Genomic DNA, 24,747 nt, shown 5'->3' on the forward strand with positions numbered 1-24,747 from the left:
TAGGTCAGAGCTGCTGAAGCTGGAGGTCACTAGACTGTACTTTTCACTTGACTTCTCAGGCCCATCCCTTCTCCCTATCCCTCTCATCCTTGTCAGATAGTCTCTCTCTCTCTCTTTCTCTCTCTCTGTGTTTGTTTGTTTGTTTATATAGCCCAGGTGTAAAAGATAGCTGCTGTGATATGTGGGGGTAATACTTCACTATGAAATAACCAGTTTTACCTGCATGCATTTTTATCTTGCTTTCAGAGTTAGCCAGTATTTGTCTTATTGCTGATAAGGGTTTCCTGACCTTTCCCCTACCACATATTCGCTTAGATTTTGGGGGATGTCCCTTGCCCCTGGTTTAGTAGGAAAAGCCTTCAGGGCTAGGGGAAGCATGGTCTTTGATGAACAGATTCTGGAGTCCTTATCCCCTCCACACTTGCAGCAGGAGCAGCTGTTATGGAGGAGGAAATAGCAGCTTATGCTGAAGAACTAGAGCTTTGTTGCCATCCTTCCCACACAAATATGGGCTCCCCAGTGGCAAAGATCCAAGTCAGTTGGCTCTGATCCCCTTTAGGTGTCAAGCTGAGTCCCCTTCAAAACAGATAGTAGACCAACTGCTTATTTTTTCCTTCAGGAGGAGTTAGGGGCAGTTCCAGGCTATGGGGGTGTGTTAGGGAAGGAGCCACAGCACTGGATCACTGAAGATTCTTGATGACAGCAGGAGGAAGCTGATGCTGCCTGCTTTGGACAGCAGTGATGATATTTGTTGTTGCCATACGGGTGCTATTACCCATTTGCAAGGGCACTAACTTACTTGGTGTTGGTTTTATGACTTTAGGTGTTCAGAAAAATGCCTTAAAATTGACTAATTTAAGGTCCAGTTCTGGTCCCATGAGCAAAGCTTTGAATCAAAGGGTTTTGTGTGAGAGAAATACTTTATATGAGGCTAACGGAGGGGATTGAATCCCAGCTTTTCCCACCCCTCCACAACTCAGTAATGGGAGATGGTGCATCAGTGCTGCCTGCATTTGGACACCCTACTGCTTCCTTATAGGCCAGGCCTTTCCATGCTGAGGGTCGAACGTACTATTTCAGTCAATAGGGGAGATCTTCTGTTAAGTTCAGCTCCCTTTGCATCATTCAGGCAGGGCACAGGGAGTAGAAACCACTTGCAAGTCCCTTGCACCAGTCTTGGGTAGAAGCTCAAGCTGGTTTAGTTAGCTGTGCTGGCTCCTATGCCTCCCTCCCTGCCACACTTAGTCCTGGGGCTGTGTCGTGGGCAGAGAGAGGGCTTGACACGAGTGTGCTGCTACCAGACCATTTCCTGAGGGCAAAAGATATGGCAGCCTCCTTGGCTGTGTTGGCTTCCCCCCCACCCCTCCTCTCCTGGGATTCCATGGGTGGTGGGCATGAGTCCGGGAAGCAAATGCTTGCAAAGTGCTCTCCTAGGTCATAGAAACAAAACTAGAGCCTACCCTGCTCTTCTTGGGGTTCACACAGCCTGGCAAAAATCACGCAATGGAGCAATCAGAGTTGTTTTCTGACCTCCTCTGCAAAGCAGCAGGTGGCTGGCAAAGAAGCTGCTGAGCAGCTGCCGAGAGTGCTCCTAGCTCCAGTTCTGGGTTTACAATGATACCAGTAGCGCTAGGGTGCCGGGCCCATGCTCAGAAGGGGCCCTGGCCCGCTCTACTTGCACTGTGCTCTGACTCCACTGTCCGTACCCGTAGGCAGGCCACGGGGGTATGCACCTGGCATGGTCCTCACTGCACATGTGCAGAGTGATTCAGGCCAATGAATCAGCAGCACGGGTGGGACATTTTAAAAAAAAAGGGCCTGGCTGGACTAGGGCTCCTCTCCGCCCCCTGGCTGGCCTCCAGTGCAGCTCTGGCTCCGAGCAGTCTCTGCTGCCCGCCAGTTGTGGGGCTTCACCTGCCTCCTCGGAGCCAAGCCACCTGGAACTGGAGTAGAATCCGGACCAGTCTCGGCCAGTTGTGGGAGGTGGGGGGACGACAGTGTGGTGGACTTGGTTGGGCCCCTCCATGCAAGTGGTTCCTGAGGGAGCCTGGCCCGGGCAGGCACTTTTCCTCCTCTGGCCTGGCTGACTGCACCACTCCCAAGGGGCCAGACCAGGGTGATTTCCCCACCCCGGAATCAGCACTGCTGGCTTAGCCCAACAGCCAGCGCTGCTGGCTCCCAGCAGGTCCGATGAGTGCAGCTGGCGGGGCAGGGCATAGGGGAGTGGGTCTCTTGGGTGCCTGCGGGAGAGCTGGGCTGTGAGGGGGTGCTGGGCAGTGGGGAAGGTTTGTGTTTGGGGATGCTAGGCGGAGGGCGAGCTGTGTTGGGGGTGGTGGTGGGGGTGGTGTGTGTTGGGGTGCTGGGCAGTGGCGGGGGGTCTGTGGGGTGCTGTGTAGTTGTGGTGGGGTTGTGGGAAAGGATGCTGGGCAGTGAGGGGTGGGGGAAGATCTGTGTGTTGGGGCGCTAGGGAGTGGGGGTTTTGGGTGGGTGCTGGGCAGTTGTGGTGGGGCTATGGGGAGTGCTGGGTAGTTGTGGTGAGAGTGTGGGCGGAGGGGTGCTGGGCAAGGGTGGTGGTATGCATGGTGCTGGGCATTTGTGGTGGGGTGCTCTCTGGGTGTGGGGGAAGCTGCGCATAGTGGGTCCGGGGAGCGCTGGGCACAGGGGCCTGAGAGAGGAGTCTCTGTGCAGGGGGGCACCGGGCATAGGGGTCTGTGGGGAGGTCTCTAGGCAGGGGACACTGGGCATAGGGAGTCGGCGGCTGTGTGCTGTGGCACAGGCCCGCCTCCAAGTGGAAGGGGCACACTGGCAGCATAGGGCCGGGCGGGTCAGTGTGCATCTGGAGGCTGCCAGTTTGTAAATAGTGCCCTCGCACTGCGCTGGACATAGTGGGGCTGCCCCCGCCATGGCATTCCTCATTGCCCCTGGCCGGCCCCTCGCTCCAGGTTCTGACCTTACCGTGCCATGCTCCATTGCCCCCATGGGGGCCCACAAATATGTTTGGCACTGGGCCCACAAAAGGTTAATCTGCCTCTGCCTAGCTCATATCAGGGCTACTGCAGGAGAAGCAGTGGAAAGCAGTTAGGGAAGTGGTCTGATGGGTCTGATTCAAACACTTCAGTTTAGAAAGCACAGGTGGTTTTTTAATTGATAATAAAATGCAAATTTTCTTCTTAACACGGTTGCCCTCAAAGGCCATAAATTCATCACCATGACTATAGTCTCTGCCAGTCCACAGTGTACTAGTCTTCTCTTCACATGGTTATAATCTGGTGTATCTGAGAGGTTCCTCCATTCATGTTGCCCTTGAGAGAGATTCAGTGCATCATCACTCCTTGGTTGCAGAGGGGTGCCGAGGTATCTCTACTTCCTGTCACCCTGTTCTGTGGCAACATGCCAGCCACTCTTCTTCGTGATGATCCCCATGTGTATTCTGCATGTGGGTATGCATCTGCACCGTGTGCCTGAGTCCAGAAATTTTTAGTAAGCGATGTCCCTTGCTCCACATGTTCAATTGTTCTTCTTATGCTCCAAATCAAGAATATAGAGGGCTGTGCGATTTGAGCTGGAATCCTCTGTCTGTTTTGATCTTCCTTTACTGTGTTCTTATGAATACAATTTGTAAATAGTTTTTAATAGGTTAGTATTTTAGTGTTTTTATAGGTAGCATAGTTGGTTTAGTTCTCCCTGCCCCAGGGAGCTTCTCTCTCCAAATAGGGACTATGCCAAGAGTTCTGGGGTTCAAGAACTATCTCCCCTGCCTCTGTTCCTTTTCCATCAGTGACAACCACCAGCACTCTTTTTTGCCTTGGGGAGTCTCATATCACCACCAAGTGCTGGTCCTTCCCTCCTCAAACTCATGAGGGATGAGCGCTCCATCTTCAGAAGCACCATGAAACTCCATTCAGATTCAGACTGAGGAGACCCCCCTGTACAATGGCCTCAGATGGTGAGTGATGGGGAGACCACCATCTGAGACCCCTCTATACAATGGCCTCAGATGGTGAGTGATGCCCTTCTGAGCATGAGCTATGCAGTGAAAGCAAAAGTTCTTAAGCCTAAGAAACCCTCTCATGAGAGTAGGGGACATGAACATAGGCATTAGGACAGGTCTCCATACAGATATGTCTCTAAAAGAGAGGATCCCCCTTATCTCGGTCAAAGTTGGGTGAGTCCTTGTGTGTGTGTGTCCCAAAGACTAAGCTCTGCATAAGCCTTCTGTCTCAGAAGGAAAGGCATGAAGAAAGAAGGTCCTGACAGAATCATTTTTGGGTCTTCCCAAGAAACCTAATGAGTAGTACCTAGCAGTTCTGTCTGAGAGTTCAGTGCTAGGATCCCATCTGATGGCTCCGACATTCTCCGTGCAGGAGAACACTAGACCTTCAGATGACCCGGATCCACCAGTATCTTCATCTGGAACTTGCCAGACACCAAGGAGGACTGAAGTCTTTACCTCATTGGAGGATATCTTCTCTCTGTCCAACCCACAATCTCCCTTGCTATCAGGTCCCGCTCTTCTTAGGGACATCTCTGCGTCTGGGGAAACCACCTGGCGGGGAAGAGTATCCTTCCCTATTATGTCCACAACCTGGAATATACTCCCACCAGTACCGTTGGCATTGCCAGGAGAACAAGTCTATCATATCATCAAGTGAATCTCATACCCCAGATGAGGCTTCCCCCCAGGAGAAACAAACCCAGTCATAGACCAAGAAAGGTACTGGAACCATCTGCCTCCTTCCAAGTATGGCTACCCAGGGAACTGCTGGTACCCAATACCTTGGGGCCCTCCTCCAGTGGATCCTTACTGGTCTTCCTGGGGTCTGTGGGATCCATACAGCAGGCACCACGGATACATGTGGGAATCACACAGACTCTCCTCTCCCTGCCAAAACCAACTGGCTCTGTCAGGATTTGTGGAGCAGGAGATTGAGCCAGATCCACCCGTTGTCCTGGGTATGTCATCCTCCTCACCGCATGAGGCAATTGCTCCATCATCCCTCTTCACACAATGACCACAAGCAGTTCTAGGAATTGTTGCAGTGGATGGCAACCAAGTTCCAGATACCTGTCAAAGAGCTCCACGACACACAACAGGACCTACTGGACATCTTCCAGCCCTATAGCTCTTTGAGGATAGGCATAACAGTCAACTAAGCCATTTTGGAACCTACCAGACCACTGCCTCTACTCTGAACAGAGCTGAGAAATTATATTTCATGACAGCTAAAGGGGCAGAGTTTTTATTCAATCATCTGGCACGAACTGCTTAGTGGTGCAAGCCGCTACAGAAAGGTCCACAGTGCAGAACTCCAAGACTGCCCCAACTGACAAAAGTGCTAAACACCTCAACCTTTTGGATAGCAAGGTATTCTCATCAGCCAGTCTCCAATTCAGAGTTGCTAACTGCCAGACATTGTTAGCAAAATAAGATTTCCTGAATTATGCCAAATTTGCAGACTTTAAAGACAGAATTCCCCAGGAAGACAAGGCCCAGTTCCAAGCCTTTATTGATGAAGGCAGGCTGGTGGCCAAGACATCACTTTAAGCAGCAGCGCAGACAGCCAAGACTGCCTCTAGAGCCAGAGTTGTAGTCATGAGACATGAGTCATGGCTGCCATCTTGAGGGTTTCCCAGGGAGAATAGCATCAAGGACCTTCCCTTTGATGAGTCTAACATCTTTAATGAGAAAACTGACTAGTCTTTATACAACGTTCACAGTTTAAAAGACTCTAAGACAACCCTCTGCTTCTTGGGGATTTACATCCATGTCCAAAGAGGAAACATCACGAGCAACCCTATAGGCCCAGACCTTCTCCTCAGACATTCTATCATCAATGCCTATATGAACCCCTATGTAAGAAGCAAAGGGTTCAAAGACCCAGATATATGACGACTTCTACCTCCACCCATCTTCTCCAACCATCCAAAGTGCGAGGACCATTTACCAATATTGATGCCATGCCTCATTCCCCGCCCCCCCCAAACCTTTGATGGCTGCCTTACCCACTTTGCTCTCAACTACAGACAAGTGGGTACTAGCCATCATCCCCCAAGGCTATGTAATAGAGTTTCTTACCTCCCCACCACAAACCCCCTTCCCAGCCCCTGCTCAGGGACCACATTCATGAGATTCTTTGTCAAGAGTATGACAGGATCAGGCCAGATGGCTACAGGAGAGTGATAGAAGGATACGTTAGCCCCAGATTAAGCAGGTCCCTTTCCCGTGGGTAAGATAATGGACTGTTCCAGAACAATTATGACATTACTAGAATCAATTAGGGAAGGCAGGCTAATCAGGGCACCTGGTTTAAAAAGGACCTCACTTCAGTTAGTGAGGTGCATGCAAGGAGCTGGGAGCAAGAGGTGCGCAAGGAGCTGAGAGTGAGAAGGCGTACTGCTGAAGGACTGAGGAGTACAAGCGTCATCAAGAGGAAGGTCCTGAGGTGAGGATAAAGAAGGTGTTGGAAGGAGGCATGGGGAAGTAGCCCAGGGAGTTGTAGCTGTCATGCAGCTGTTACAGGAAACACCGTAGTCAGCTGCGATCCACAGGGCCCTGGGCTAGAACCCGGAGTAGAGGGCAGGCCCGGGTTCCCCTCATCCCCCCAACTCCCTATATGATACAAGATGAGTTGAACTGGATTGTGGGTCCCAACAGAGAGGAAGATCCCTAGCCTTTCCCCCGACCCACTAGGTGGGTCAGCAGAGACTGCAGGGATTGTTCTCCTCCCTTTGCCCATACTGGCCAGTGATGAGGTTAGCTGAGTGAACAGCAAGTTTGAGCCACTAGCAAAAGTGGCCAAACTGATGGCTGCCATGAATCTCTGAGTCGAGCAAATCCACCAATAAGCGCAGGACCCACCAAGGCAGAGGAGGAACTTCGTCACAAGAGGTAAATTCTCTTCTCCAGAAAGGCACCATAGAACGAGTGCAGCCTCCAACATCAGAGGAAGGGGCTCTACACCCTATATTTCTTTGTCCCCAAGAAATCTGGTGGATGGAGAAAGACTCTTACCCCATGCTAACTGAAAGTATTCATTCAAAAATTAAAATTCATCACACTGGCATCAATAATTTCGTCTCTGGAAGAGGGCATTTGGTTCATGGTCATCAACATGAAAGATACTTACTTTCATATAGACATTCACCCGCCCAACAGGTTTTTCCTCAGATTCCTCACTGGACAGGACCACTTCCAATTCAGAGTTCTTCTATTCAGGGTATTTACAGCATCCAGGGACTTCACAAAAATCCTTTCAATAGTGGCATCTTGGAAAGACAAAATGGTTTCACCATCTGTCCATATCTTGAGAACCGGCTCTTGACTGACAGATCTAGCAGGGGAAATCCAGTTGGCGACAGCTTTCCTACTCCATCTTCTATCTTCCCTGGGATTCTGCATCAACTGTGAAAAGTCTACTTTGACGCCTACAAAGTCCATAGACTTCATATGAGCAACCCTGGACTCGACTATAGCAACAGACTATCTTTCCACTGAGAGATTCCACATCATGTATGATCTATTGAAACATAGTCACTCTCAGACCACAGTCAGGATTTACCTTATCCTTCTTGGCCACATTGCCTCATGTGCCCATATTACACCATTTACCAAGCTCCATCTCCACTGTCTATAAACCTGGCTTCAGAACATGTACTCACCAGAAAAAAGATAACGTTGGTATCAAAGTAACAATTGCAACCCAGGTTTTGGCCCCTCTCACCTAGTGGACAACTCTGTAGAAAGTTAGGGTGGGAATTCCTTTCTTCAGACTTACACCTGAGGCAACTATAGTCTCAGGCACCTCCTTATGGGGAACTCATGTGAACAATCACACTGCAGAAGGCACCTGGACTCCTTGGGAGGCCAGGATGCACACTCACTTACTGGAATTAAGGGTGGTCCCTCATGCCTGCAACGCATTCCTCCCACTCATCTGACCCCACCAGGTCCAAGTAATGTCGAAAAGTATGACGACTGTCTTCTATACAAACAAGCAGGGGTAGAACAGATCCCTCTCTCTATGTGTAAAGACAATTGACCTCTGGAACTGGTGTATATGATATCACATAACACTCTCAGCCATATACCTTCGAGGCGCATAAAACTCCCTAGCAGCCTGTCTCAGGAGACATTTTTCAACAGACCATGAATGGGAGATTCATGATTCTGTTCTCAATGAGATCTTCAACCAATGTGGAATACAATGTTGGGATCCCTTTGCCTCACAAGGGAACAGGAAAACTTCCCCTTTACTGCTCCAGAATGGCTCTGGGCTGAGGCTTGAAGGGTGATATCCTTTTGTTATCTTGGGCAGACTGCGTCAGATATGCCTTCCCTATCATCCTACTGATACCACAAGTCCTGCAAAAGATCTGCCATGACAAGGCTTGAGTCATCATCATGCACAACTGGTCCAGTCGGCTCTGGTTCTCAGAGCCCCTGAAGATTTAAATCTGTCCATCTCTTGACATCCTACCATTTCCAGATCTGCTGATGCCACATAATGGCATGATTAAGCATCCCAACTCAAGGCCTGGTGTTTGGATGGACATCAGAAGGAGAGTGCTCATGTTCAATCGTGAGTCACTCCATCCTCAACCAGACCAGGAAGGATTCTAGCAGGAAAAGTTTTTCAGCCAAATGGAAGTGTTTCTCCTGTTGATCACCACAGTACCTGTTATCTCCAGAGTCCTCTATTGTCCCTGTTATCCTAGATTGCCTACTTACCCTTAAGACATCTGGTGTCTCTATCAATTTCCTATGGGTCCATCTGGCAGCAAATTCTCCTATCAAGGACTGTACTATCTTCACTCATCCTGTGATTACTAGATTCCTGAAATGACTTATTAGATCTGTGGTGAAGCCAGAACCTCAATGTAACTCAACCTAATTCTTTTGGTTCTTATCAAGCCTCCCTTTGAACCATTAGCCACCTGTACTGTGTCCTGTCTTTTGGTGAAAGTTGCTTTTGTAGTCGCCATTACAGAGATAAGATGGGTGAGGTAATATCTTTCACTGGACTGACTTCTTTTAGTGAGAAACAAGCTTTTGAGCTTACACGGAGCTCTTCTTTTGGTCCTGAGAAGCTTGAAAGCTTGTCTCTCTCACCAACAGAAGTTGGTCCAGTAAAAGAGATTACTTCCCCCGTCTTGTGTCTCTCTAATATCCTGGGACCAACACGGCTATAACAAAATAGTCACCATTACATCAGCCAGGAGGGTGGGCGAGCTTGGAGCAGACCCACCATATGCCACTTTTCATAAAGAGAAGGTCTGTCTTCTCCTCTACCCAAAATCCATCCCTAAAGTAATTTTGGAGTTTCATATTAATCAAACCATCCACTTACCAGTATGTTTTCCAAAACTGCATGCCTCCGATGGGGAGAGAAGGCTCCATTCTCTAGAGATCTGATATGCCGTGGCCTTTTATGTGCCGTGAACAAAAGTAATTAGAAAAATACCTAGACTTTTTATTACCATAACAGAGAGATCGAGAGGTCAGGTTCTGTCCACCCAGAGACTCTCTAAATGTTTCTGAATCTGCATCATCCTTTGCTACCAATTAGCTCATATTTCTCTCCTGCCCCTTCTCCCACTGGAGGAGGTCAGAATCCATTCCACCAGACTACAAGTCACCTCTATGGCATATTTGTGAGATGTACCTTTACTAGAAATATGTAGGATGATCACCTGGAGTGCCTTACACACCTTTGCAAGACACCATGCTTTGCATAGCTGTGGGGACAGCAGTTTTACAGACAACCATGACATCTGCATTCTCGCACCAATCTACGGTGCGACTGCTGCTTACTAATCTCCCACATGTGGAGTATACACAGGGACCATTATTTGAAGAAGAAATGGAGATTACTTGCCTTTAACTGGAGGTTCTTTGCGTTATGTGATCCCTATCTGTATTCCATTACCCAATCTCTATCCCCAGCTGCCAGAGTAAGATAGTAAGATAAAGAACTGGAGAGGCGTCAGTCTGCACTGCCTTTTATACTCTCCGTTTGGAACATGAGGAGAATAACTACATATGTAGTCCAACGGACACTGCTTACTAAGAATTTCTGGACACTGGCTCCTCGTGCTCACATGTACCCATGTATGAATTACAGATGGAGACCACACATCTCAAGGAACCCCCAGTTAGAGACAAGTAACTTCCTTTTTCTGCTTCATTTTGGGCCTTCCACAGCTTCATGGTTAGCTTCTGGGTTTCTTCCTGTATAAAATAGAGCTACTTTATTATAATGAGAAAAAACAATAAAAAGCTATACTGGGAGAAAGTTTAAAGTTGCACAGTTAAAGTTAAAGTTGCACTGTGGTCAGGAAACGGCAGCATGGGATGTTCAGCCTTAATTTTGACTTTGCAAGTGTGTACAATCTTGAATTACGTGACCACATGAAATTTCTCGAGTAATACAAGAAAAAGTATCATATAATTTGGTTTTCCACAGCCTTACTCGATACATATTGTAAGGTGAGCTGGGAATGAGATAGGCCTATGTGGGATGCTGTCTGCTGAACAGGGAATGAGGCAAAGTGAAGATTGAGGTCTGGTTTAGAAATGATTTTCATACTCTCTCTTTTTCTAGCATATACTGATGACTGACAAGTGGTATGTATTAAAATGGATTAAAGCCGGTCAACTGAGAGCTCTCAAAATGTAATTGTAAATGTGAAATCATAATCAAAAAGGTGTGTTTCTTGTAGGGTCTTGCAAGGACTGGTTCTCATCTCTACACTATTTAACATTTTTATTAATGACCTGGAAGAAAACATAAAATCATCACTAAAAAAGTTTGAAGTGGACACAAAAATTGCGGGCATGGTAAATAATGAAGAGGTCAGGTCACTGATTCAGAATGATCAGGATTGCTTGGTAAAACTGGGTGCAAGCAAACAATATGTTTTTTAATGTGGCTGAGTGTAAATGTATACTTCTAGGAGCAAAGAACATAGGCCATACTTTCAGGATGGGGGACTCAATGCTGAGAAGCAGGGACTCAGAAAAAGATTTGGGGGTTATGATGGATAATCAGCTGAGCATGAGCTCCTAGTGTAGTGCTGTGGCCAAAAGAGCTAATGTGATCCTGGGATACATAAACTGGGGAATCTCAAGTACGAGTAAAGAGGTTATTTTAGCTCTGTATTTGGCACTGGTGTGACCACTGCTGGAATACTGTGTCCCATTCTGGTGTCTGCAATTCAAGAAGGATGTTGATAAACTGGAGAGGGGCCAGAGAAGAGCCACAAGGACGATGAAAGGGTCAGAAAACATGCCTCATAGTGATATACTCAAGGGGTCAATCTATTTAGTTTAACAAAGAGAAGGTTAAGTGGTAACTTGATTTCAATCTGTAAGTACCTATATGGGAAACAAATATTTGATAATGGGTTCTTCAATGTGGCAGAGAAAGGTATAACCCAATCCAAAGGCTGGAAGTTGAAGCTAGCTAAGTTCAGGCTCTGAAAATAAGGTGTAAATTTTTAATAGTGAGGGTAATTAACCACTGGAATAATTTACCAAGGTTTGTGGTGAATTCTCCATCAGTGGTAATTTTAAATCAAGATTGGATGCTTTTCTAAAACATTTGCTCTAGGAATTATTTTTGGGAAGTTCTCTGGCCTGTGTTGTATAAGAGGTCAGAATAGATGATAACTGTGGTCCCTTCTGGCCATGGAATCTATGCATCTATAAATCAATATATGTGTATAAATGTGTATGTCATGATATCTATGAATTTAATTTTTAACACCAGTGGAATAAGTAGATATCACCTACCCACTGCTGATATCAAGTATTGGTGTATTTTAATACACAATTTTAATTATTATTGTTTGTTATTTGTATAACAAACATAGGATCAAGCAGAGTACATTTCTGGTGTAGGAGGCAGCATCAGTCTGTGTAATGATGAGTGATTTGGATGTACTGGTAACATGCAAACAGGCAAGGACATCCCCACCCCCACCCTTGAACAGTCTGAGCTGGACTTCATTTTGGGTAAGTTCAGATATTTGTCCAACTCTTTTGTCTGAAAAGTCTGTGAGAACAGTCTGTTTCATGAGACAGAGGATTCCTAGCTCTTTTGCTTCCAGCTGGAAATATTGCAAGAAAGCTATCCAAATATTTCAGAGCCTCAGAAAATAGATTGACTGGAACTTCATAGAGTGTTTGCTTAGGGAAAAAAATAAGCTAAAGCTCAGGGAGTTTTTTATTTAACTCTCCTCTCTAATGACAAGTACGTTCATTTAATTAATTCCATTTGTTTACCCCTTTAAGTTCACCTACTTACTGTAATGATGCTTCATAGCACCGATTCCAACCATCCAGCTTCCCTCATTTTTCATTGTCTGAGGATTTTGTAAAGCTCCCTTTTCCCTAGCCATCAGCTCTCTATTATCTCTCCCTCCTTCCTTCTACTTCCATGAATAGTAAAATAATTTTTAAGCCTCCCTAAATAGGTTTTTCAAAGTGCTCTTCAGATTGTCAGAGCTTTTTGTAATGCATCAAAGTGCCATTGCTGTGAATGACTCTGAATCTTCATTTATGAAGATCCTCATGGAGTTGATGCAGTGATGTGAGCTTATAATAACAGTATAAGTGCCATCTTCTTGGGCATTTTTAGTTTGTGATGAGTATCACAGTAGTTATGGGGATGAAGAAGGAGCTGAACAGAGACTTCTTATGAATCTGGTTTCAATGGTGTTGAGCAGTTTAGACATCAAAGCAGACCAGCCTTGATGAAACTACTACTCAGTGGCATTTGACAGACAACCTGTTGCTAGGGCTGGTTGAAAATGGTCATCAAAACTGACTTTTGACCAAAAATTGAGTTTTTGATTAAACATGATTTTTCATAGGCATCTGCCTCTGCTGAAGATTTGGACTTTTCCTTAAAAAACAAACAAACAAAATCACCAGAACACCTTACAACTGAAAATTTTGATTCAGAAATATTGTAGTTCAGGTTGCTCACGCTCCCATTCCTGTATGCTAGCTTCCCCAGCTGGTTGGCATTTCCCATGGTGGGACTGCACTAGGAACTCTCATGATGCATCACAGTGCCTCAGATAGAGAGGAAACCATGGTGCATCATGGGAGATGTCTAGCCACGGAGCCTAGCTCAGAGAGGAGAATGGAGGCATGAGGCACTCAAACTACAATTCCCAGGAGGCACCAGCGTGGCATTTCTGAATCAACATTTTCAGTTTTAAACCAACAGTTTTTGGACAACATTTTTTTGGTCAAAAATTTTTGGCTTTTGATTTTTTTTGTTGGCTGAAAAGCTGACATTTTCTGCAGTGGGAGAATATGTTTTCAACTAGCTCTACCAGTTACATATTTGTTTTTTGCTTCACATCTTTATAAAGTCTCATGGGCTATGAAAGAGATGGTGGTACTTTAGCTTGAGTATTTTGCTGTCTCCTTACATGACAGAATGGAAATTGACCTTTTCTTAAAGCTCAGCTTTCACAGGGGTTATAATCCCATGGGTTCTGATGTTAGGGCAGGATAGTTAACAGGATAGCTTTTGCATTAGATGCAGGAATGGTTTTGGTAAATTCATCTAGTTTTAATAAACCCTTAGAATTTGGAATTACAATAGAGGTTTGAGACCATAGGCCTGCATTATACCTGTGTAAATCCACTGACGTCAGCTTCCATTCACATTGCTGTAACTGATAACTTTAATCAGGCCTCATTTCATGAGAGATGGTTCATCAGACATATGCTATCCATAATCTTCTTGCTTAAACTGTACCTGAGAGATCCGAACTATCATTTCAATTTTTTACTTTCAACAATGTTTACAATTTCTGTGAAGGTTTTTTTTCTTCTTTTTTTTATTTTTTTTTCTTCCCGTGTTAGAGGTTGAATTGGGTGCAAGTAATTCTGTTCACATGTCAGGTACCTTGTTTGGAGGCAGAAGCAAATGTACTGAATCACTCTGAGTCCTAATGCTGCATGTCACGCTCTCCTGAGTGACTGCATGTGTGTGCACGGGTACAGCGTAGTTGGTTGGAGCCTGTGCAGCACTGCAGCAACCATAGACATACCATGCACACATAACTGCTAGGACCCATAATATGCACCCTCCGAAGCCTTGCTGAAAATTTGGCATGTAGTGTACTTCAGAGTTCACATGAGGTTTTACTTGACTGAGCACTAATCCTTTCTGAAGGTGAATAAGAAACACCAGTAGGTTGATTTTTGCTGCATCTGCCAAATGGTGGTCAGACACTCCATATGAACTTAACCCGTTGGTGTAATTCTCCATCTTGTGGCTGAACTTCCTGTGTTTTTGCAACTTACATGCTGCCATGGACCCTAGCATGGAAATTGGACCCTCTTACGTCTCATGCACCATCTTGCCTCAGCGAGCTAAAGAAAGCTTCCCCTTTACTCAGCCCATAAGCATCATTCAGTTGGACATTACTCCTGCACACTGTAGATCAGTATGAAGATAAAGCAGGTTAGATGGTATGTTAATGTTGGATTTTTTTAGAAAAGGTTCATAATGTTTACATTCATAATCATTGTCTTGGAATTTCCTACAAAGCTAAGCATATGCTATTTATATAGTGCAATTTGACAGGGTAACAGCTTACTTGAGAAAGCGAGCAAGAAGAAACACCAAACTTAAGTGCAAATAGTTGTAATAATATCTTTCAGTTAAGTGCACTCTGAAGTTTCCCCAAGTGATTTATAAACAGACAGATATTTTATATAGTAATTATACGACCCACCACTGAAACGCAGCTTCCCATTTGACACAACAGCGATTTAATTGTGCATAGGAACTCTTTAAAACAGAAGTGAAGAAGATAATTATATCTAAGGGAAAGTGCACGAAGAGTTTAGATAGATTTTGCCCACGACCCCAGCATTGACACCTCTACTCTTGAGGAAAATTGCCATCAGATTTGAATAACCTCAAGAGGTTAATCCTCAGTTTTATGTCTCCTCTGAAAAACAGTGCCTCCAACAGCATATACGTATGTTGGCCAGTACATCTTAGAGAAAAGAGAGCCACCTGCGGAATTATTAACACTACTGCTACCCGCAACACCTACGTTTTCCTTAGGTGTTCCATCTTGATCCCACTTCCTTCTGCCTCCCTTGTGAGACCTCGTGGATCACGGACAGCTCGTTGTTAATATAAGATTGGGGCTTGGACATACACAGTTCAGACCTGAATGAATGCTGAAGTGCAGAAAGATTAGAACTGAAGGTTCCTAATGCTTCACAATCATGCTTGCACCCTGAGAACTGAAACTCTGTAAATAAATAAATATTTTCACATTCCATTTCACTGTTTTTTCTTCTCATGCTAAGAAGTCCAATATAAACCACCCTTTTCTTCTGTTAGCTCTTTAGAAGAGTTTCCTTGCACCCCTTCCTTGCACCAACTGCTGGCTGAGCCTACAGAAGCCTCACAGACGGAAGGTGCTCTTCCATGCACCACAATTACAAGATTACTATTAATAAACGTTCACGCTGCAGGGAAAAATTTTCATGTGGAAGCTGTCCCTCCCATTCACTGTGGCATAACATCCCTGTGGCAACTACAACAGTTGCTGAAGTAGTAATAGGAAAAAAACATTTAATGTATCTTTAGGTGTTGCTGATACAATTTAACATCAGGAAACATGAAGAGCCTGCATAATTTAACCAGCCAGCCTGTTCAGCTCACCAGCAATTGCTCCACAGACCACCAGTTATCTATGGATTGCAATTTGGGAACAACTGCTTTAGATTAATAGTAGAAAAGGTTCCAGCTCCCATCCCCTGGAGCATTTCTGTGGCTAGCAGGAGTTTGTTTTAATTATTTCCTCCTCTGTAAAAAAGATGCAATTATACTTTTTGTGGACAAATGTTTTATCTTGCACAAGCTTTGTATTTAATGGTTAACTCTTATTCATTCCATTATACAGATGTGCAAGCTGAGGCACACAGGTTAAGTGACTTGACCAAGGTTATAGAGGGTCCGATTATGTGAAGTGCTAATCACTTGCTGTGAGATATAAATACCTACATAGATAGAATGCACTGAAACCCTAATGGAATTAGAAGTTTTCCAGAGTAGCTAAGGATTCTGACTACTAGTCCCCTGCTCACTGCAATTCAGTATTGCACTGGATTAGTAACTTTATATTTTCATATTATGGGAGGGAAGAATAAGCTACCATATTATATTTAGGTGATTGTTTTGTTTTTTTAAGGTATGCCCAGAAAAAGTATTCTTTGTTTTATAATCATGTAGGGTCTATTTTTCCTAGGATTCTTCTGTACTTGAACTACTGTACAAAACACTAACCAAGGAGGGATAATACAAACTGATAATGCTAGATTCTCCTCCTAGTAGCTTTATTTACTTTGTTAACTGAGTTGTGCTGCTCTCTACAGTCACACCAGGGGCCTGCTCCCTGATCCCAAGTTACATGCTACTGCACTAAATCAAATGGGGCAGGAAGCCACCTTACCAGCTGCTGCATCTTCAGTGATGCTGCCCTGCTCACCACCTCTGTGTCAAGCAGATAAACTTGTGGCTTTGATCTCAACTTCCTTCAGCTACATGTCTCAAATGCAGAAGTGTTTCTTACTGGCAAGAGCAGCATCCTCGAACAGATTCCCAGCTCCTCTCTGTCTTTTGTCTCAGACCTTCCATTGCTCCCCACAGCTTGTAATGCTGGCATCACTTGTGACACTGTACTTTTCCTCCCCCACCTCCGGTATTTGCATATCACATCTCTGTACCATTGCCTTTAGGTACCTTTGCTTTAATTCTTCCTCTGCTGAAATTCTCATCTCTGCCTTCACTATTTCTTATCATGGTTCTTGCAGTTCCATATCAGTCTAATCCTCAATTCCCTTCATACTGAAAACCTCATTTGACTTCAGTGGGATTTTTGCCTTGGAAAGGATGTCTCATTTGGACCCTACAGCTGCTCCAACTCCTAGCTTTTGTACTCTTAATATTATTATTGCAATAGAACCCAAATGTGTTTGGTGTGATACAGCCATGTAGGAAGACACAGTTCCTACACTAAACAGTTTATAATCTTAAAGATCCCCAAAGATTAAAAATGTACGGAAATAATACCCCATTGGCCCCATTATCCAGCACTCTAGCCACTGAGGTGCAAGGCAGCCGAAAATTCAAAGCAACCCAATCTTACCATTCACAATAGGATCCAATTCAAAATTACCCTAGTTCTTAACCTGCGTGGACATGCCCCAGCCAGCTACATAGGCCTCATTTCTCTTTCTACTCTTCCCTGCTTTCTCTATTTGTCTCACAGGCTGTGGAGCGATTGGGGGCACCACCTGAGCAGTGGTGTGACACCTTGTGCCAGGTTGCAACACCACTCACTCAAATTTGGAGGGGGTGGGTGTAGGAGCTCACAGGCCAGGGGGGTCATTGTGCTGGTGGTGGGGAAGCATCTGAGAGGCAAGGAGGGTTGGCGGGGGGGAGGGGCAAATCTATGGGATCTCCAACTTTAAATGGTACTCTACAGCCTTTGATTTGTCTAGTATCTTCCTTCTGTATGTCTCTCCTCAAAATCATGGCCCTCATGCTTCTGTGCAGCTCTTGCCATCTGGAGCAACATTCCTATACCTCTCTGCTGTATCTCACTCCACATCATCTTAAATCTCAGCTGAGAACAATATTTTTTTGCTTTCTCCCCGACCTACCTCTTTCTCTGTTCCTCTGCTGTTGTTCATATCTCTACTATAATGTGATTTAGGATACCATTTATATGGGAAATAATTAAATGTCAAAGTAGATGCTCTGTAGGTTCCTTTAGAAATTTTTCTGACCTGTCTTGTACCTGAGGTAGATGTATAAGATCCCTTAGCCACACACCTTATCGTACCATGTTATTACTCTTATGATGTAAGTTTTGATGTATATATTATTCCTAAATTGAAGTTGATATTCCTGTTACTTAAAGAAAAATACTTCTCTGTAGGGTGGATGGTTGATGGCACCATGGTAATGCTTCACTGTTCCGGTGATGATACTTTGTAGTAAATGGAACTTAATAGAAAGGGTTCTTCTATAAAGATGAAGTGAGCAAATATAACCCTAAAGGTCTTTCAACAAAATGAAAAGTAATTTTAAAAAAGCTTAAAGTACAGAAAGCTGTGGGGACAGGGACTTTTGGTCTGCCAAGTGTCTTAGGAAACAATACTGTAGACTACATACCCCCACATACTTTTGTCTATGCGAGTTTAAGTCCCTATGCCGGCACTTGTCTTTGTGTCTGTAAAGCCTTAGGAGCCAGCACCTGGGAGACCTGTGCAAATAGGATTCTTATAGCAAAATGTGAATGTGTCTGCTATTTGAGCACCAAAATGTATAAATGGTTGCCTTAAATTATGCACTCTGCACTTTGAAATTAAATCTACAAGGGGCCCAATTTTCAAATGTATAGCACACACACTGGACAGGTGATGGGTAAAAGAAAGTAGTAAGAATATGTACTTCCACCTTTTCATGTTCTCTGTATGTATAAATATCTTCTTACTATATGTTCCATTCTATGCATCCGATGAAGTGGGCTGTAGCCCACGAAAGCTTACGCTCAGATAAATTTGTTAGTCTCTAAGGTGCCACAAGTACTCCTGTTCTTTTTAATGTGTAGCACTGTTTACCAGCAGATCTTAAATTTTACAAAGGAAGCTGGCATCATTAAGCCCATTTTACAGATGGGGAAACTGAAGCATAGGGCGGAGAAGTGACTTGCCCAAGATCACCCATTAGGTCAGAGGCAGAACAGGGAAAAGAACCAAAGTCTGAGTCCCAATCCTGTGCTCTGTCCACTAGATCATAGATTCATAGATATTTAGGTCAGAAGGGACCATTATGATCATCTAGTCTGACCTCCTGCACAATGCAGGCCACAGAATTTCACCCACCACTCCTAAAAAAGACCTCACACCTATATCTGTGCTATTGAAGTCCTCAAATTGTAGTTTGAAGATCTCAAGGAGCAGAGAATCCTCCAGCAAGTGACCCGTGCCCCATGCTACAGAGGAAGGCGAAAAACCTCCAGGGCCTTCCAATCTGCCCTGGAGGAAAATTCCTTCCCGACCCCAAATATGGCGATCAGCTAAACCCTGAGCATATGGGCAAGATTCATCAGCCAGATACTACAGAAAATTCTTTCCCGGGTAACTTGGATCTTACTTGGATCTTACCCCATCTAAAAACCCATCACAGGCCATTGGGCCTATTTACCATGAATATTTAATTACCAAAACCATGTTATCCAATCATACCATCTCCTCCATAAACTTATCGAGTTTAATCTTAAAGCAAGATAGATCTTTTGCCCCCACTACTTCCCTCGGAAGGCTATTCCAAAACTTCACTCCTCTCATGCTGAGTTCATGTAGTTCATGTAGTTAAAACTCAAATAAGACAAATAAGACAAAGGCTTGCAATTAATTTACTTGGATTTATTTCTAGAGAGCAGAGCTCAGTGTTTGGGGAGGAGAGGAAGAATCTCATTGTATTTTAAATTACACTATCATATTTTTGCTATTTTGGCAGAAAGCAAAACATTTTGTGGTTTCATCTCAAACCTTCTTATTTATTTATTTAAACTTGTGAAAAATGCCCTTTACCTGAGTGAATGTTCTACTTCAGTATTCCTAAATATGAAAAGTAGTCTTAAATATATGGATGTGGGGCATGCAATCTGCAAAATTAATAGCAAAACAAATCAAATTCATACCATGAATCATGCACCCTACAGACCCCTACAACTATGCTGAATTCCACTGACTCCACTGAGACTCCATATAAGTGTAAGAATCTGTCCTTTCATATCAGACAACAGGATATGGGCCCAGGAAGGAAAGCCAAATGTTACTCTGCTCAGATGGGGTTTGATGGAAGACAGTGGAACTAGTTGCATGACAAGGAAGGGCTACTCATGTGAATAAGAGTTTTTAGAATTGGGATCATTAGTGAATAGATAATGTTTCATGCCACAAATTACTTAGTGTAAACTGATAGATTTGTACAGCTGTAATAGAGAGGCGTAATGAGCAAACAGATTTTCAGAGGTTGCTTTTTCACCCACTGCAGGGTTTGTTTCTCAAAGGACACCAGATAGCGGCTGCAATATGTGACAGAACATGCTGAATCTGATGGTGCAGTTTTAAAAATAATTTTCACCCCATTCCAGTGTTTTCAGCTGCACATGTCAAATAATCAGAATGAAAAATGCAAACATAGATACATTGGTGGAGACTTCAGAACTGGCTAATATTGCTTCTCTTGGTGAAAGTTAGAATAGTTACTATTTGGATTATGATAAGGTGATTTTGGATCATCCTTGTTCTGAATAGAAACACATGGGGGGCAAACTGCAAAAAGAAATGGGCCAGTTCTGCAATTGAGCAGTGCCAGTGGACCCTTTACACCCACCTGGGGCCAGCCCCAATCTGATTGCGGAATTGGGGCCTTAATCTCTCAGAAATAATCCTCTTAAACTTGACCTGTAGGTTCTGTTCTAGTGCGTAAGTATTAAAAATATTGTTGTTTATGTACAAGTATTATTTATTGTTGCTTACAATACAGGAGGGGAGATGTATTATTTATTGTAGCTTACAATACTGGAGGGGAGATGTATGTTCATTATTAATGTTTGCACTGGACTTGATATATCTTCAGCAAAGGAATTACCTTTTCCTCTGGTTTTGGTGCTTGGTCACTAGCTTTATTTATTTATTTTTCAATTAATTTTTCCCAAGTTGAAGCCCTGCTGCGTATTCTCCCTATTGCTCACTCATGAAAGCCCGCTGGCTGCACTCAGAAGTGAGTTGTGCAATTTACTTCCTTTAATTTTCATTCCCTTTTCATTACAGCCAACCTTTCTCCAGCTGACTGTTCTCTCACTCTGGTGCCTGTATGTGTGTGTGACAGAGAGAGAGAAGCGAGAAACATTGCCTGGGCTATGCTGACAGACGACTTTTTCCTCAGTTGTCAGTTTTCTTGTCTGTCAGCAGAGCTGCTGGTAAGTGGAAGAAAACAAGGGAGGGGACAAGAATGAAATGAAAGAGAAGGAGAGGGAGGACCGGCACTGGAGGGAATGAGGGCTGCCTTTCACAGCACGATGGAGTGAGGACACACAGGGTCCAGCGAATAGGGAAGCAGAGAATCGGGAACTGTACAACTGCCAATACTCCCCAGTCTTTCATCAGACAGCTCAATTGTCAGCAAGGGTTCCTCCGCCCCTCCTTGATAAGATTGTTCAACTGGCATTACTGATTGTATCCTTGGCTTATTGTAAAAAATCTGTGATGGCTTTCAATCTGGAGATCAGCCTCTAATCCCCTCCATCAGACTCAGGACCATGGCATGTTGCCACAGCTACTCTCAGTGTACACCTGGAGTTCTTGCTGTCTACACACACTTCCTCTAATCGAAGGGAGAGGTGTATGTGTGTGGGGGGGGAAGTGTTTGTAAAAATGCTTGCTGCTCCTGGTCAGTGTTAAAGGTGGAGTGTGTGCATGTGTCAGGGGTGGTGTCCATACTCTCTGAGCTTTAACCAAAGTGATAACCTACAGCTATGGAGTCACCAACTAAGGAAATTGAAGAATTTGAGAGTAACTCTCTGAAATATCTACAGCCGGAACAAATCGAGAAAATCTGGCTTCGTCTGCGAGGATTGTAAGTAATACTCTTTCTTATCCCTCTTCCTTCTCTCTATTTCTTTCCATTGTTGTAAAATAATTATTGTAACACTTTATTGTTCGGTTTCAGAGTAGCAGCCGTGTTAGTCTGTATTTGCAAAAAGTAAAGGAGTACTTGTGGCACCTTAGAGACTAATGCATTTATTTGAGCATAAGCTTTCATGATCTACAGCTCACTTCATCGGATGCCATTGAATGCATCCGATGAAGTGAGCTGTAGCTCACGAAAGCTTATGCTCAAATACATTTGTTAATCTCTAAGGTGCCACAAGTACTCCTTTACTTTATTGTTCATTTCTTTTGTGTACTTTTAAAATAACCCAAGAGTTTCCACACCTGCTCTCTGTAAATACAGTGACTTGCACTTACTTATCACAAAAGAGCATTTTGCTTCCTTAAATGCGCTGAACTTGCTTGCTACAGAACTAACGTTTCCCAGTGAGGGTGCTGAAATGTCATTAGAAGAGGCATTGTAACATTAGAACATTATAACAGTTACCAAGGTATAAATTATTTTGCTTGCTATAATAGAACAGCTTCAGTATACACAAAGTGACACTTAATTCACAGCCTAGGTATTTTTAAGGTAGTTGATAGACATAGCTAGATTAAGAAGACATTCTTTTTGCTGTTTGTACACCAGTTCCAGAACTAAAGTGGTTAATATAAACAAAATGGGGAAGTAGGTGCAGTTTGAAAACATTTCTAGTAGCAGTTATAATGGCAGGAAATCCATGTTCTTTTATTAATAGTCATACACGTGGGTCAGATTGTGTTTATTAATTTATACATCTGTGTTAAGCACAACTTTGCCACATAGAGATTAACTAGTGCCTTCTTCACAGAAAAAGTATGTTCGCTAAAGGAAGGTGCTGTGATGGATCAGACGTAAAATTAGACAGTCCAGAGTGGTTATATAGACAGGATCTTTCATCCTTCTTGTATGTTTTAAAGCGCATACCACTTACTTGCTCCTCAGTTTCTGATGAAGCCTAGATAACGGTACTATAATAGGCTGCATCTGTCCAGATGTTCAGAACTGATTTTCTTTTCATCCTCACATGTTGGAATTATAAAATTTCTTCCCTCTGAGGAGAGGGCCAAAGAAACATATATAACATAGGCTAACAACCAAAAACTTAAGAGTCCAAGTTAAATTTGAGTTGCTTTTTAGCAATATTTTATCGGTGCAATGATGTCGTATTTTATAAATAACATCCAGTACTTCTGTAAGAGTTTTAATGGCTTAAAAGTCATACATGAATATGTATTTCTCTGAAGGCTTCACTCAAGAAAGCCTGTTTTATGAAGAAGCTTAATCAAACTAGATGACAGCTGTCTCATAACCATTCCAAATAGAACAGCTATACAGAACCAAACCTCTCATTTTCAAGTCTCTGCACCATGTCGTATAATTACTAGTTCATGAATTTATGGCTAAATGTAATAATAGCTGCATTCTGATTCAGACTACACCTGTTGTTCAAATCTGTGCCTAAATATTCCATAGCATTGTTGTTCAATAGAAGTCTGACAGACAGATTCCAATCTCATTTTACACCCTTGCAAATTGGGTACCTGCACTGACTTCAAAGAAGTTATACCAGATGCACAATGATCAGAATCAGGCTGTGTTATGTACGTTACACGCATTGTGCTAGTATACTTTCCTTATGTGTGCATAAGTACTGTATACTGTGTGTCCACAAAAAAACATTATTATCTTGCGAGTTTCATGATCTCTCTTCCTGTAGGAAACAATGTATTGTAAGATAGCCTTCCTTGATTTTCTGTAAAGTGTCTCCCTGTAGGACAAAACATTTCAGCTTTCCAATTGTGTTACTCTGATTAAGACTTCAGAAGTGTTTCCATTTCCTTTTGTCATGTTCAAGAGTTTAGCATGCGAAAAAAAATTGTCACATACTGTTTCACACCAGAAGTGTTCTCGTTTTTTCCATATGTGTGGGGGTAATTTTCAAAGCAAAGATGTGGCTATTTTATATATTTTACAACTATACAAGGGCTTTCATCTCAAGAGATCGAACAGCACTTTATAAACCATATACTGTGATAAATGTAGGAATCCATTCTTCTACCTCTGGGATGCAGACAGCCTTATAATGCTGGAGCTTTTTCATAGACACAGAAACTCTACAAAACAGAGTAAGGCAGAACGTGAAACAGAATACTGCTGGTTGAAACTGCCCGAGGAATTTTAGGTTGGCACAGTGTAATTACCCAAATTGGGAATTTGATCATGACGCTTCTCATATGAAAAGGGCAATGGGATCACTAATGATCACAGGTGCTCAGGGTTCAGTTTTACATCTCAGTCTCATTGGAAAGACAGCACCTGCAGCAACGCGGTACCCCCTAACACCATATGGAGTATCTACTCAGTAGTGACTCAGTGGGCAGACCAACATACTGAATCACCACCTAGATTTTCCTGGGAAGTCTGACTAAATACTAACCATATCTGAGCCTGCTTAGCTTTGACAAGATCAGAGCCTAAGGTGGCATGGGGCTGGTACACTCTATTTTAAATTAATTGTTTTTAGACCACTGTATCTTAGAATAGTCTCTGCTTAAATAAGGAGCAAATCCTGACCCTGGTGAGGGTCCCTGTGGACCGCATTTAGTGCAGTTCTACTGTGCAAGATAGGGAGGCTTTGTGAGAGTCGTGCACACTGCCAGGGAGGTGTTGAGAACTCTGAGATAGTGTTTAAGGGGCAGGTTAGGAGGGTTTGGGATTAGGGAATTTGCTGCAGTTTGAATTATTTGGTCTTCTGCTCTATGGGCAAAGGGCAGGTAAGAGCCAACCAGCATGCTGAACTCTCCCGTGTGGCATGAGAGACTTGTCCTTGTCCTTATCCCTAAGTATCTGCTGAATGTTCAGCCCAGCTACTAGGCCAAAGCAATGGCATGAGGATTTGGTCTTTAGTCAATGTACAGTCTAAATCCCTTCACCATTAACATTTGAAAACGGGCATATGCAGTAACACTTCTCTCAATGTTATTTA

At 43.7% G+C, this 24,747-nt stretch overlaps 1 protein-coding gene across 7 annotated transcripts in view; it reads left to right on the forward strand.

Annotated features, from left to right (window-relative positions):
* The window catches only part of PDE1C (phosphodiesterase 1C), a 419,371-nt gene that overhangs the window by 133,080 nt on the left and 261,544 nt on the right, over positions 1–24,747 (forward strand). For 2 of the 7 annotated variants that reach the window (XR_013635379.1, XM_078851713.1), the window contains exon 1: positions 21,031–21,701. The exons of 2 other annotated variants lie outside the window; for them this stretch is intronic. Coding sequence is in view for 3 of the 5 variants with exons in the window: in XM_078851713.1 (XP_078707839.1) it covers positions 21,601–21,701 (101 nt within the window). In the remaining 2 variants the exon portion in view is untranslated. Of the gene's footprint in view, positions 1–21,028; positions 21,702–24,747 lie in introns of those variants that run through there. 3 more of the 7 variants (XM_073332974.2, XM_078851712.1, XR_013635380.1) reach the window with 3 other exon arrangements.

This window comes from Lepidochelys kempii, chromosome 2 (assembly GCF_965140285.1).
Source record: "Lepidochelys kempii isolate rLepKem1 chromosome 2, rLepKem1.hap1, whole genome shotgun sequence".
Classification (NCBI taxonomy): domain Eukaryota; kingdom Metazoa; phylum Chordata; order Testudines; family Cheloniidae; genus Lepidochelys; species Lepidochelys kempii.